Genomic DNA, 15874 nt, shown 5'->3' with positions numbered 1-15874 from the left:
CTGTGGTCCCAGCTCTCTTCAGGTCATTGACCAGGTCCTGCCATGTAGTTCTGGGCTGATCCATCACCTTCCTCATGATCATTGATGCCCCAAGAGGTGAGATCTTGCATGGAGCCCCAGACGGAGGGAGATTGACCGTCATCTTTAACTTCTTCCATTTTCTAATAATTGCGCCAACAGTTGTTGCCTTCTCACCAAGCTGCTTGCCTATTGTCCTGTAGCCCATCCCAGCCTTGTCCAGGTCTACAATATTATCCCTGATGTCCTTACACAGCTCTCTGGTCTTGGCCATTGTGGGGAGGTTGGAGTCTGTTTGATTGAGTGTGTGAACAGGTGTCTTTTATACAGGTAACGAGTTCAAACAGGTGCAGTTAATACAGGTGAGTGGAGTAGAGAACAGGAGGGCTTCTTAAAGGAGAACTAACAGTTCTGTGAGAGCCGGAATTCTTACTGGTTGGTAGGTGATCAAATACTTATGTCATGCAATGAAATGCAAATTAATTATTTAAAAATCATACAATGTGATTTTCTGGATTTTTTGTTTTAGATTCCGTCTCTCACAGTTGAAGTGTACCTATGATAAAAATTACAGACCTCAACATGCTTTGTAAGTAGGAAAACCTGCAAAATCAGCAGTGTATCAAATACTTGTTCTCCCCACTATAGGTAAAGGATCTGAGTACTTCTTCCACCACTGCCCAGGACTGACTATTGATTGCGGGAAACATTTAGAGAGCACTCTAAGGTTATGTTTAGCCCAGACAGAGCTAGAGCCTATAAGCTAGCATACAGACCACCTACACAGATCATTATTTTTTTATTAGCCCCATCTTTTCGTCTTCCTTTTGCCAGCTAAACATGAAGCACCCTGAGATGATTGTAATGTTTCCGCTGTGATGTAGAGCCTGACACTATAGGGCTATTTGACTTCACACTTCTGGGTGTGGTCATGCATAAGTGCAACAGACATTTCAACCCATAGCGTGGCAGTGCAACAATGCCTCTCTCTGCCAGGAAAAAAACCCCAATTTTTTTAATCACACAGACAAAAATGCACACACATTCGCCATGGCCTTTTGTTCTCATATTAACTGCACCTGAAGGTCGTTTAGCCAGTGCTTTTTTATATTCTTGACCTGACAGCTGGATTATTCCATATTCTAACTACTTTCCTTTTTTGTCCTCGAAAAAAGAAAATTCCTGCTCTGTTACATCAGGAGTATTGAAAATAAACCCCTGAAAAAAACAACCTAACCAAAAGTAGCATAATACAGTAATGTATGAATGCATTTTTGTAATATTCATTACACATATCAATTTGTTGTGAAAGGATTAGCCCTCAGTAATCCAGTTTGATGTAATCCACTACTTCCTAGCCTTTTCCTTTAGGCCCTGAGGCGGGATATTCCCTTGACTGACAATTACAGATAATTACAGCGTCAGAGTGAAAGCTTTATTTAACAAGCTGTGTCCTAAATTACCTATAATTGACGTGGTCATTTTATAAAATCATTGACGATGTTTGACGACTCTTTTCGCTTTTCCAGATGTGTGCGGGGCGAAAGATGTGACCTGCTTCTTCTGATTTACAACTTTAGAGAAAATGGCTCCAGGCCTTTGGGGTACACAGAGAGAAGGAATATGTTATTTTAGCAATACATTACTGAAGCCTCAATTAGATATTATCTGTTAAAGGTGCAAAAACATGACGTAAGTTAAATAAACAAAATCAAATAGGGTGACAACGATCACTAGGTTTGATTTATTTCAAATAACATAGTGTATCCCCACCCATAGCCAATATCTTATTGGCAGAATATGATTTCAGCCTGTTAAGAGGTTGTTGAATAAGTTCCAGTAAACAGATTTCGGGTTTATATATGACTGTAAAGTCCAGGAGTCATGAAAATTAAGTTCACGAGGAGTTACCCACTTCAGGAGGTCACAAGAGGGGAGCAAAACAAAAGAGTAGTGTTGGGATGAAACATATGAACTGACAGAAACCATCACTAAAAATCCATTGGAGAAGAAAAATAAAATAAAATGAATTGTTGTCAGAAGTGTAGAACCACAATTAATTAAACCCTTGCATAGCAAAGTGGGGCGATACTGAACAATAAGTAGCTGGAGTGATAGGCCCAATTATTTCAATTTAGTCAATGACAAAATCAGCACACTAGTCTCGAATGACCTGGTGTAAGTAGTTTTATACATGGCTTTCAAATACATTTTCTGGATTGATCTTTTAACTAGGTTTTTTATTATAATGAAAAAATATATATGAAATTGTAACACATACAATGAAGAAGCAGTGTCCATTCAGTGCCTATTACCCAAATACTCTTAAAAAAGGGGACCATAAAATTAAATGGCTGCTTGTTCACATCAGAGCCCCTGTTGGTACAGCTTTTCAAAATGACTCTTTAAAGGTCTATATGCTACACAGAACCTTTATAGTGTTACACCCTGTCAGAAATTATAAAATACACACAATGGTCAGAATGAAAAGAATATTTTCTTTAATTTGATCTGTTTTTGAGTTCCATAATGAACAACTATGAAGAAGCCCTGAAGAACCCTTTTAAAAAAAAAAACTGCCCTACCTTGACCCACTGACAGAAGACAGAAAAAAACCTGAAATGTCCAGAAACAAAGATGCAGCACCGGCATTAGTTTTGAGTTGTAGCTTTCGTTGTAGCTTTATCTAAATGTCTTGGCAAGCAGAGCTCCTCTGGAGGCAGTAATAACTTGACTGGCTGTATTAAAGTGATCACTTTTGTGTTCTGTGTTCACTTTTGTAGGAAGAAACAAACCCTTGCTCCATTCAGTACGCTCAGGGGAGGTTGCTACGTAGTCAGGGATGACCAATGGCTTATGGTGGAAAATGTTAGCTAATGCAAACAAACTCAGTAGATCTTGCAGTGTAAAGGACATTACTGAGTCTGTTTGTTGTCTTTAATACTCTAATCTACTGTTGTAAAGCTACATTTTTGTATTTCTCATTATCCTGTAATTATGACTTGTGACCAAGGCTTTTGTTAAGCAAAAGTAGTGCAGTCTCTCTTTAAACATACATTAACTCTTTTCTTCATAGTTGGAGTCAAATATAAGCAATTTTAAATTAGCTAACTGGCAAATTGAACAGCAATTTGTGTCCTTCCTTTGTGGAAGGACACAGCAAAACATGCTGGTTAACTAACCTTACACGTCTGTAGACTAGCTTAGCTAATTTGAATGTCTGCTATGCTAACTATGCAAACTTTTGTTACTAGGTCATATTATATTTTACTTTGCTGCCAAGTGCTAGGCTTTGTGTGGCACCACACACTCAGTTCAGAATTCAGATTTGAACATTCAATCCTCAGAGTTGAGCCACTGTCATATTTAGCGCTATCCATATCTCGCTAATCATTCACTGAGATCTGAGCCATTTGGTTGATGTCTAATCACAATGTGCCAGACATCTTTTTGCATACAGTACATTACTTGCAAGATTTGTGGCAAACATAAGCAGACAGCTAGTTGGAAGTTCATTTGCAGTCTTACTATTACTGCTCTATAATGCTATTATTTATAATGGTATTTATAATGCTGTTGCAATGGTTCAATGGTTCTTGACCTTCATAGTCCTGATGACCTATTTTATCACATAGCCTCAATATCTACTGTACTTAATCTCTGCCAGTTATATTATTTTTGCCTCCAGAGTGGCTCAAGCTCTTAACAATGTCCATGCCCCTAACACCTCCAGTCAGCTTGCTGGTATAAATCCATAGTTTGTCCTGGAAGTGTTGTGTCCTCCTGTCTGTCACATCATCTGAGTCCTCGGCATGGAGTCCTGCTGGTGTCCGGGGTACCAGTGAGCGAAATTGTTCATGTATCCTCCAGAGTGCACCGGCGCGCCTTTGGCGGCCATGCTAATGTCCCAAAGGGAACACGGAGAAGAGGAGGATGGCGGTGGGGGGGCGAGGTGGTCTCCCTCAGGTCCGCATGGCCCGTTCTTCATGATCTTCTTGTATTTGGATCGCTTGTTTTGGAACCATATTTTCACCTGAAAGACAAGGAAAGGGAAAGAGTTAATACATTAAAAGTTGATCCACACAACAGCATGCTTCTCCAAGATGTCGAATGTACAATGCATGCACCTCCTTAGGTATTTTCCCACACGACAAAGGGAAAAATACTTGAAATAAAAGTCAGATGTAGCACTTCATAAATGTTGTATTTTTGTTAGTATTTCTGCCTTAATTTTAATAGTGTGGATAAAGACTTAGGAAATAAATGGGGAGAGATATCATGCAACAAAGATCCTCGTCCCCTGCCAGACTCAAACTGCAGACCCTGTGATTATATGGTCAGTGTTTCAAACCCGTGGACAACCAGAACCCCCCTTTTTACTGACCTGGGTCAGTGAATGTATTGCAGCTGGTCTATCTTTGATTTGTTGAGTTCCTTTTTGCCCTAGATGAGCACTAAGGAGTGTGTGTTAATTAGTCAATGGAAACTATGATGAAAAACATGTGTTGGCAGCCATTTTTCCATGTTTAAAACAAGACTGAAACAAAATAAAAACCTTGATAACAAAAACTATGATGAAATGTTCGTCAACGGAAAATCACACATACATTCACATACTGCGCTTCAGTAACATCCCATTTTGTCTATGCCAGTAATGTTGGCTAACATTATGTGTTCTTAAGTCTAATGTCTTAGCTGCTTCTCTCAGTTTAAACCCAGCAAGTGAGATGTACTTCTGTGGACAAGTGCATTCAGCTTCTGTGAAACAACATCAAAAATGAAATGAAACACTATTACAAGGATGTTGTAGCAAGATAATGAGTGACAACAACCTAAATTAATATTATAATTATTAAAAATACCACAAATTATGATGAGGTCGTACAACACTCACTATTGTACACCAAACACAGACAACACCTTATAGGAATAGGCTACCATTAGAGATAACAATGCAATAAATTAGGCTACAATTAGGTAATAATGAGCCATACAGATGAACAAGTGATTTTAAAACGTCAAAGAGTAACAAGCCTACATAAGCCTAAATAACAGACAGAAATTCCATTCCATTAGGTGTGCCTACAATAGTCAATGTACCATTGTAGTAGTAGTGGCATGGTGTGATGATATGATTCTTATAGACACATGGTCCTTATCGGTTTACAAGAGGATACAAATACTATAGCCAGCATCCCCATTATAAGAATATTATGTATTTGTGTAAACAGGACAGACAATATACCATTAGAATAACTTAAAATATTGAGCTGAATATCACTTCAATCATTTTTCTGTGGTTAAAGATGATTCAGTTGTGTTGTTGTTGATGTAATTGGCGTGTTCTCTGTTTTATGCGCGCTTTCAAATTGAGCGTCAAATTACATGAATATGCCTCACGGGCAACCTGTCAGCTTAGTGGGAACAAATGAATCATAAATAATTACACACAGTTAGTGAAGGATACTTTTGTCTCAAACAGGTTTTAACTGCGCTGTTAAGGAGAAATGAACGCCCCAAGGACTGGTGCTGCACGGCGAAAAAGCTCTGGACGGCAACAGAGGAGAGAAAGATAAAAGAGCAACGAAAAGAAGAGAAAACACTCTTGGCGCTAAAATTGTTTTCTCCTCCCCACTGACAGTCCTGGGAATTATTACCCTGGGATTTTATGAGTATTTATGAAGATGGTTGAAGTGGTTCATGGAAGATTTTTGAGATTCCATAAAAAAAAATCTAATTTCAGACTGGTCTAATTTATTCTAAATACATGGAAAAAATGATCCCTTTACCCGATAATCATTAAGGCACCCAGCTTTCACACCCAAATTTCAGCTTAAACAGCCAAGAAGTCATGCAGAGCGCAACTTGACATTTAATTTGATCTCTATTGTTCCAGTGTATCTGCTGACGTCAATCGCAGCCTGTTAGAAGTTAGTATGGATGGGGGCAAATACATAAAATTAAACTAGCACTCCATAAATATGCAATACCATCATAATTACACCACATAATGATGTTATTCAGACTTGTAGCTGCACTTTCAACTTCCAAGATTTCCAATTTCTGTAAATTCTACTCACATCAAAAAAAGAAAAATGTATCTGAAATCTGAAAAACTTAGCTGTCCTTACAGTACCAAACTGTAGGTCACTCTTTTGAATAATCTATAGACTAATGTAATAAAAATGACAACCACCAAACTGCAGTGCCTGCAGTATAATGATTACCTGGAGTGGTTGTGGTAGCTCACGGATAAAAAGCTAAAGTGAGTATGTGGAGCGCAGCTTATGAGCCCAGGAGTCAATCAACAGCACGTTAAGTTAATGCAGCCTCAGTGAGAGGTTTTCTGCTGTAATTGTTGGTTTCATATTCCAGCAGCAACATGGAGCTGACAGCTTCCCTGAGAGCACGACTAATGACACCGACATTAGCGACGGAGGGTGGTTGAGAGGCAGGCCAGGTGCCACTGAGTGTGTCATTGTGTGTGTGTGTGTGTGTGTGTGTGTGTGAACAGGACATCTTAAACCAAACTTTGCAGCGTGTGTGCATATTCTTGAATACTGGGTAAAATAATTGATCAGTTGTGTCTTGCGAGGATTTTCAGAAATAAAAGGCTTCCATTTGGTGGCTGGTTTAAGCTGTCTGGCAGTGTGTGTGTGTGTTTTTTTGTGTGTGTGTTTGTGAGCTTTAAAGAAAAATGCTAGACCCATGCTACGTGCCATTTCTCAGCTGCGTCTGGGAACATTAGAGATTTAGATGGAAAGTAGTCAGTGGTTGGCTGCCAGCCTAATGGCATGAAGGCAGGATAGAGATGTGGTGTATGATCACTATCTTCAAGTGTGTGTGTGTTTATGTTTCCATCTGTATGTGTATGAAAAGGAACACACAAGCTACATGTTTGAGTAGCTGGGTGTGTGTCTGTCTGTGGGGACTAAAATGCACCCCTGCATGTGCGGAATGTGTGTAGGTCCACAGTACATAGTGTATGTGCTTGTACATTTACGTGGGCACACTAGGATAATTACAGCTGACTGAAATCAACATGACTGTGTGTTTCAATACAGGTTGTTCTGTGCCTCCATCTATTTACTATGTCACCACCTTAGGAGAGAAAACCAGTCTGCCAAACACAACAGCGTGTTATATGTTTAATGGACTGTACTTGTTTTCCCCACAAATGTCCATATTGGCAACAATAATTCTAAAGTCTACTGCACTTGGTCTGGATTCAGCATTAAATAAACAGCTAAACTGAGAATTATAATTGTTCCTGAGAAAAACTAATAAACGTTTGCATGTTAATTGATTGTGTGCAAAAAGATTATTTACAAACTGAATACAGACTACAGTAAACTCTTGTAGCTTAATACACCAACTCCAGCACCAGACAAAACATTGGCTGATCATTGGATGATTCAGCAAAACTCTGAATTATGACAAAATCTTTTAACGTTCAATGTCAACGTTTCTAAAATTACTTTTTTTTACAATATCTGCAAATCGTGACTATCGTAAATTTAACAAAAAAGTACAGTTAGCACCACTGCTAACATTATCCAACGGTCCAACAGACATGAGCGCACAGAACAAACGTCTGGCTTTATTTGGAAGAGAAAATACAAGAATTACAACTCAAACTGTCTGTTCTACACATCCATCCTTACCAAGCCCCCAGAAACAGCGCTGGGCTTTGTGGCAATACTGGCGTAGGCTAGTTGCTACACTTACCAAAAAAGGCTTTTTCCCAAACGGAAATAGTTAGAAATGTATTGTCAGAAAAAATCCTAAATAACTCTCTGCATAGTCAGATCCTTTCAGTCCCATGAAGTTTGGAGATCCTACAAAAGCAATTATGTGTGTGGGGAGGCAACAGGAAGTCGGCCAGCTCAGCCAGAGGAAGTCTCTAACACGCATGCTCTAAACTGACTCATCCAAAGACAGACTGTAGTCCACATGCTCTGCCTGCGCAAAAAACCCGGAAGCTTGAAATACCTTGAGGAACTTTCATAGCAATGAATGGCCCGCCATCTTGAAATGTGAATTCCAGTTTTTCTTAATACATCAATGTATCAATTAACAGTAGAAGTTCTCCAGCAGTTCAAAATCTCACTAATTAACAGTTAGATCTTATTTGTTTAATACACAAGTCATGGTGTAAAAGAAACAGCTTGTGTTTTTACCAAGGGTTATGTGCTGGACTGTTTCTTTGCTGGGAGCAGTGGCTGCCTGAGTCTCTTTTGCAACCTTACATGGGGGCGATTCCAATGTGGAATGTGGGAATTCGCCATTGTAACGTTGCACCAACTAAAGAGGTCTCATACTGACATTGACTTTTTGCCTTGTCTTTGAAAAGGTAAACGTAAAACAGGGCAAGCATTCCCAGAAAAGAATCGCCCGGTTTAAAAAAAGCACCAACATTCTTTATCCCAAGCCCACAAAAATGTGTCTGCATTGCTCAAACTACAGCCAGAAATATCCTTAAATTGCAATCTAGCAATCAGTCGAACTCGGACACACTGTAAAGACTGTAATACAATCAGTCAAAGCCCACTTTCTCTGATCTAAAACACCTCAAAGAAAACAGAGAGTAAGGTTGAGAAAACAATGTACTCCTTTGGTAATCATGCATGTGAGTATGACTTGCAGCAGACCACACTGGAAAACACTTTGCCACTACAAAAGGCAAAGGATCATGTCTTACTCTTACAGTGTAAACATAGCTGTAGTGGTTAATTCATACGGGATTAGGACAGTTCGTCTGATGACATCAGCTGCTTATGTATACTCACTACAGACACATGCGCACACACACACACACACACACACACACACACGCACACACACACACACACACACACACACACACACACACACACACACACACACACACACAAGCATGCTTGTATCATATTTCAAATGAATTCCCAAACAATCCTGTCTCACGTTTCCCCAATGGGACACCTGCTCAATACTCCAACCGCCATTTTTCACCTTTTCAACGTGTGTAATGTGTCTTTGATAAAGCACTGAATGGCTTTTAAGAATAAGCCTCCGTTTGTCATAAAATCATTCTTTTCCTGGCACAAAGATGCTGCTACATGTTCCGCTAGTCCTATCCTGCTATCTCTTCATGAAGAAGAACAATGATTATTATCACGACCAGGACGATTAGTGCTCTAAAGAAGTGACACGGTAAGCCAATTTGAACAGAGTATACATTTAGAATATGTATGCGTAAGAGTGCAACAGAGTCAAAAACGTTTCTTAAATAGTTCTTAATAAAATAGTTATTGTCATAGAATGAATGTGCTGTTGATTTAAATAATGACTACATAACCCTACACAGCTACAATGCAGTAACTAGCTTACATGTTTGGTCAAAATTGAGTTAAGACCTGAATCGGACTTTTTGACATTTGTGTTACTATAGGAAAATTATATTGTCATAGAAATTAATAATTTCTGTGATAACAGCTGTTTATAGGTTCTGTAGCCTATACTAAACAGAGCTAAAAATCAAGCCAAGCCGCTAAAGAAAGAGAGCTAGGCTATGTCAAATGAAAGCTAGCTGTTGAGATAGCCACGACTAGCCTAGCTAAAGCTGAAACTAGATTGACCTTTTTTTGATATATGTAATTGAATTGGTAATTCAGATTTTAATGCCATTTAACTAAATGAGGCAGTGGCTGAATCCAGTCCTGATGAAGAAAAACACCAGCTAAACTGCAGCTAAAGGTAACTATCTCAGTAGTGTATTTATGCATATGAATTAATTGATCATATTGATTTAGATACAGGCTAAATATTACTGCATCAGTAGATGGACAGTACAATACAAAGATGTAAAATTCCTAAACTATGTTCATTGAATTGAAGTGATTTTTTTCTTCTGTATTTAATTTCCCACTTACCTTTGTAAAGTACCACAGCTCATGAACTACTGAATAAATCAAATAAATGGATAGGCACAACAACAATAGGACAGCTTTGGCCATTAACTAAAATAAATTTCACAATATATCGTACTTTAAAGAAAGTGACCTCTGACGCTGTTTCCTCAGTGCACTCAGCACTGTTCCCACTGTGGATCTTTAGAACAGCAAATATCAGAGCTTCTACTGCTGGATAAAGGCTCAGTCACTATTGTCTAATATCAATGGAGTGTTGCAAATTAGACATTCATTTATAGGAAAATTCCAAAGACTAATATAAATTTAAATATGATTTTTAGATGTTCTAACTGGTGAAACAAGAGGCTGAAAATCATCACTTGTTCAACGACCACAGCATCCAATATAGGTTCACAAAATGGCCGCCATTAGGCTTTTATTTGCCTGTAACTGCACGTGTGTGTGAAAACAGACAAATAAAAAGTAAGGGAAAGATGACCAGTGGCAAACCAAGTCTTCCCCGTGTTTATCTTGTTTTGTTGTCATGGGTTTCATGTTCTTTGTATTGTTTTCTCATAACAAACAATCAATGGCTTACTCTCACATGCTATTTAAGTGTATCTGCACATGCCACTATGTAATTACACATACAGTAAAGTAGGGTGACACCATTAACAAGAATGTACGAGTGCCTGTTTGGGCTTTTATACTGGCCTGGTTGCCCTTTCACTGTGAACCGAGGAACTCTTTAATTACACAGTTCACAATTCCACTGAAAGAGTCAACGCCATGATAGATTCAGATTCTAGAATAAATCTGACTTCACTTTTTTGTGTATTTTCCATGTTATTTTAAATTACATGTAGGTCCGTATCTTTTATCAATATTAATTAATGTTGTGGCCATGCGTGTTACAGTGATTGCTTAGGCTCACAGTATTGGCCAATTACCCACATCGTAGAAATGTTTCCAACTCCTACCATCACAGATATGATTTTTGTTTAATTTCTCATATTAGTATAACGCATTTCTTTTTGTTCAGTCCGTTTGTGCTTACTTCCATGTGTGATCTTCAAATTTCAAAAAGGCTAAAGTAAGTTACTGATGGAGAGTGTATTGATTCTGACAGAGTAGACTCAGCCCACGTTAGCTTATTTTGTGTCTATTTCTGTGTGTGTGTTATCCACCACAGTACCTGGGTCTGCGTCAGGCCCAGTTTGGCTGCCAGGTCGGCCCTCTCGGGCAAGGCGAGGTACTGGGTTTGCTGGAAGCGCTGGTTGAGCGCCTGGAGCTGCAGGCTGGAGTAAATGGTCCGAGGCTTCCTGATCTTCTTCCCCTTTCCGTTCAGCCTCACCTCCCCGTTGTGTATCACCTCCGTGGGCTTCTCGTGTTCTAGAGGAGAGCGGAATGTTCCCAAGATAAATATCAACACAGGGATTTTGATGGGGACAAACGTTTGGCCTTAGTGTTACAGACGGCGTCCTACAAAAGATCATAAGATAGCACGTTTTGTCATTTCTAGCACATATTTAAGCTTTTTATAAGTATTTAGTGTGGATAAAACAGAAATTCAGGGCATGTTTGTTTTTATACAATTTCCACATGGCCTCTATTAGAGTGTGATGAAAGTTGGTAAGAGTAAACAGCAACACATTCAGCATTATTTCAAGGGAAATGTGTTAAAATAAAAACATTTTTGTCCAGTGTGTACAGATCATATATGGGCTCAACCATTTTATCATTAGAGAAATGTAACAGTGCCTTAACCATCTAACATTTAACCACAAACACAACGGGTTGCCAAATATAAGGCGATTCCATTTGTAACTTGATTTTCTGTGATGCAAAATAATTGTCCAAAATAACAAAAGAAGTCCAGACCGCTGTGAGCTCAAAGCAAAATTTAGTATTGTCAAATATAGTATGATGTGAATGCTTTAAATAGGTAAAAAGATAAATCCTCTTTGTCCTCAAAAAGCAGTTTGGTGTACATGCAGCTCTGCCGAGAGGCCTTATTTTTCATTTACAAAACTATACAACTGTGTATATTCGCCCACGCTGATCTTTGTTATGACATGAGCTTAAAGCCTGTAGTGGCAGGAGAGAACAGCTGTGGGCAAGCCAAGGCCCCACAAGATGCTCAGATTCTGTTACGGAGCTGCAGCTCCTGCAGCCGGGAGGGACAGCGCCGCACAACACTGGAGAAGAAAAAGGCAAAGGGCACTTGTGTTTTGTTGACATTAGCTTTACTGTATTGTTTAGGGCCCCCACACAATGCTCTGCGTGTAATAATTGCAATAATAATTATAAAGTTAAAGCATTTTTTCTAAATATGTAGAAGTGTACTGAAGTGTTAAACCTTTCCCTTTTCTGCAAACTGGGCTTGCACATCTGATGAAGCTGACAAAATACAGGAACAAGGTATTATGAGTCCACCCAAATGAGGAAACATTTCATTTTTATATGTTATATGGGCTACGTGTGAACAAATATATAGGCTGTTCATTTTATTTCCCAAAAAGTAATCTGCAGACAAACAAATGTACATGATGTTATCCTACAATGTGATGTTACCTAGAGCTTTAATTCCCTGTTTGACCTCATATGAAGAAACTGTTATAAAACTTCAAAAAGTGAAATTTATTTAGTCTTATTTGGGAACTGGGAGTGGTAGTCCTGCATATAAAGTCCAGTCACAGATACAGAAAATAGGGAAATCCATTGTATTTAACTGTTTTAAAGCTTACAGAAGTAATGTGTCATTTTTGTGTGTTGACCATGAAAACAAAAACAGGAAATTTTAATTCAGTTAAGCTTTAAAATAATAATAATATTATTAATAATAATAATAGAGTTGGGATAAAATAACTGCTAAGAGACTGCTTTATCGTTTTAATTCGTACAAAAAATCTGATGTACTTGTGTGTAATAATAGTGAAACAATATTTGTACAACCATGAACTGTTCTATAATAATACATTGAGTGATTATCACTAAAGATTTATACATTGTTGTAGATGCCATTGTAATTTATCTTGTATTTTGAGCTCCTTGCAGATTTGTGGTAAATTTACAAAAGGAGATGTCAGACTTATAGCCGAGTTTGTGCTGAAAAAAACTAATTTGTTTGTGTGCGGTAGAAGAAGAAAGAAAGAAATATTTGTTTGCCTGGTGTCAAGTAGGCCTCCTTGTTAAATTCAAGGTGTATAGAAGATTATTATTACTGTAGTAGTAGTTTGCTATATGATCAGAATCTACATCTGTTAACAATTAATGTGACATATATGATGGTTGACAAACAGCCACTTCAGTCTGCAGTTTGCGCTTCAAATATCTGAGCAATGAAGGATCTTATAAAACGACTGAATCACATCAATTTACCATCTTTTATTGTAGATTTTGTCAATGTAATCTGGATTTCTGCTCTTGCCACAAATTCTGGCAATAACCTGTCATCATATCATCATTATATTGGACAGGGGAATGTGATGTATCCATTGGCACATTGCATCAAAGCATTGCTACCTTTTACTTATACCGTCTCCAGGCATATTTAAAGTTGCCTGCAGTGAATCTGCTAAAGTTATCCATTTTCCTTGCAATGGACCTTGTTAGTAAAGGTTTTAAATATGACAATGTATTTTGTTTTCATTAATCGGAGGCCAAATGATTCTTGGGTTATTTTATTTTGAAAGGCAGTTTAAATGTATAACACAGGAAATATTTTTGTTACTTTTTTTTGCTTAAATTAAATTCAACAATTAATTTTGCTTAACACATTATTATTATTATTATTATTATTATTATTATTATTATTATTATTGTTACCACATGCCTGGATTGAGGGAGCGCACGGGTGGATGTGATTTGGGAGATGATGGGCTGAGGGTTTGGCTTTGAGAGCGTGCAGGTCCCGGGCCGCTGCGGGACACCACAGGGCCGGTGTCGGCTGCTTCTTGTGGAGAGTCACACAGTCTGTGCAGGCCTTAAACTCATCCCCCGTCCAACCCTAAAGTACACTGAACACGACGCTGTGGCCGGCCTGTGTGTGGATCCAATTATTGTGCTCTACTGTGGTTTATTTTCATGTTTTTTAGACTATAGACCAACTCCAAGTATTTTAATGGGCCTAAAGAAGACATCTGTAAAGACTAACATTTTTTGTCTGAGATTTATTGCTACAGTCCTCTGTGACCCTGTGGCGGTACAATCATTTTGACGGGCTCTTTATTCAAAAAGACAGAATTATTAATAAAAATGAGGCTATATATATATATTTTTAGCATGGTGGGTTAGGGGTTTAATTCTTTGTTTACTTTAGGCCTTCTTGATATCTTTCAACGCAACACCACCTGAAAATTCGTTCAATGCCTTGTTGGTCCCATGTGCTAAGATTCCACATGGTAGCCTAAATATTTAGGAGTTAAAAGAGTTTGGTAAAAAGGGCAAACTGTGGACGCTGAGAAACAACATGAATATTGCATTTTTCTATTCAAATGTTCTGTGTGAACCTACCCGCATCCTCCAGTCTGGTGTGTCCCAGCGCGCCGCCGTGACCCCCGTGCTGATAGGGCAGGTAGGCCCCGGGGTGGTGCGCGCTCACGGGGCTGTGATAGGGCGGGTATCCCAGCGGGCGACCGTATGAGGACGCACCGGAGGAGAAGGGCCCGTCGTGCTGTGAGGGCCCGACGGCGTGCAGACCGTGAACCGGGTAATGGTTGTGGGACAGGCCGGGGGAGGACTGCTGGTGTCCGGGGTAACCGTGGCCGCCGAACTCCAAAAACGCCGATTTGGACGGATCAGGCGGGACTAAAGTGTCCGATATAGAGCTCATAGTCATCATTGGGGTGAGGGGCAGTGATGAGGTGGGAAGTGAGAAGCGTCAGCTATGACCTCCAGACGGGGGTCATCATAAGGCAACCCACCATCAATGTTAAAACAGGCAGTCGTCTTTCAGAGAAGTGTTTCAGTTTCCATAAACCAGCAGCAGTCTTTCAAAATGTAATTTACCTTCTATCAGTGTCACTCTATTCCTGTTGAATGAAAAGTGTTAAGCTTGTTGAAGTGGGTTTGTCCTCTGCTACATCCCCGCTGAAAGCTCCATAAACGTGACGCTCAAGTGTTTAATAACATTGAGGCGGACAGGACGCATGCCAGGCCAAGACGCCACTCGACGATAAAACAGGAACCCTGGAATAAAAGGGCCACAAAATTATTTAAAATCCTTCTGAGTGGGTTATTTTCCTTCTTCCCTCCGTCCAAAACATCCAGTCCGGTGCGTGTTTGCTCCCGTGTTGTGAAGAGGCGCTTGGCAGCGGAGAGAAGTGGAGTGTTTTCCTCCTCCTCAGAGCGCACTGTGCGTCTGCACACACCATTCTCTGCCTCTACTTGGCGCACACAGCGCGCTCATTGGCTGCTGCGCTTCGTCGTGTCACACAAATCACAAACAGCTCCGGCGGTGGACCGGCTCCTCTCGGGTTTCTGCGGACAAAAGGCCTTCATGACCACTTTTTAAAGACGTCTTGAGCGAAGAGCCACTTTAACAATTAAAATATAATTCCGCCAGTATGAAATACTGGACAAAAAAAAAATCTACCTGCACCGATTTCTTTCATGAGGTGAATAATTGCCTAATTACAATGCAAGGCCGCCAGTTTATAAAGATTAAGTAACTGACTGACTGACTAAATAAATAAAAAGATAAATAAATAAACAACCCAAACCAGCAGGGCAATAAAATGAGGGCTGGTAGCTGCTAAAATGTTAGTGACTATTTGTTACTATGATAAATTACAATAATCAGTCATTTCACCCTATGTGGAGAAAAATACCTTGAGGCCTCACTTGAATTCACTTGATTCAAAAAATAAATAGGTAGCCTATGTATGCACATTTTAGCTTCTGATATCTGACTTTAGTCATTTCTCTAGTAAAATTAAATAAAATATAGGCCTCACCTATATATT

At 39.2% G+C, this 15874-nt stretch overlaps 1 protein-coding gene across 1 annotated transcript; it reads right to left on the bottom strand.

Annotated features, from left to right (window-relative positions):
- Positions 1 to 2190: 2190 nt before the first annotated feature.
- On the bottom strand, positions 2191 to 15329 carry LOC119882345 (homeobox protein Dlx4a-like). Its single transcript, XM_038692364.1, has 3 exons — positions 14424 to 15329; positions 11104 to 11300; positions 2191 to 4051 (listed from the first exon to the last, which is right to left on the bottom strand). Exons 1-3 carry the CDS (start codon positions 14749 to 14751, stop codon positions 3809 to 3811), a joined length of 768 nt encoding a protein of 255 aa, XP_038548292.1. The 5' UTR covers positions 14752 to 15329; the 3' UTR covers positions 2191 to 3808.
- Positions 15330 to 15874: the final 545 nt, after the last annotated feature.

This window comes from Micropterus salmoides, unplaced genomic scaffold (genome assembly GCF_014851395.1).
Source record: "Micropterus salmoides isolate LMB-PRFRI ecotype aquatic unplaced genomic scaffold, ASM1485139v1 Ms_hic_scaffold_10, whole genome shotgun sequence".
In the NCBI taxonomy this organism is placed as follows: domain Eukaryota; kingdom Metazoa; phylum Chordata; class Actinopteri; order Centrarchiformes; family Centrarchidae; genus Micropterus; species Micropterus salmoides.
Note: the sequence above shows the minus strand (reverse complement) of the source record. Positions and strands in the feature narration are given on the sequence as shown.

Excerpts from the sequence above, each read along its gene's own strand:
- LOC119882345 (XM_038692364.1), bottom strand. The coding sequence starts at position 14,751 with ATGATGACTATGAGCTCTATATCGGACACTTTAGTCCCGCCTGATCCG. Across the intron at positions 11,301-14,423 it reads CACCAGACTGGAGGATGCGG|AACACGAGAAGCCCACGGAG; the intron begins GTAGGTTCACAC and ends GCTCTCCTCTAG. Across the intron at positions 4,052-11,103 it reads TGGGCCTGACGCAGACCCAG|GTGAAAATATGGTTCCAAAA; the intron begins GTACTGTGGTGG and ends CTTGTCTTTCAG.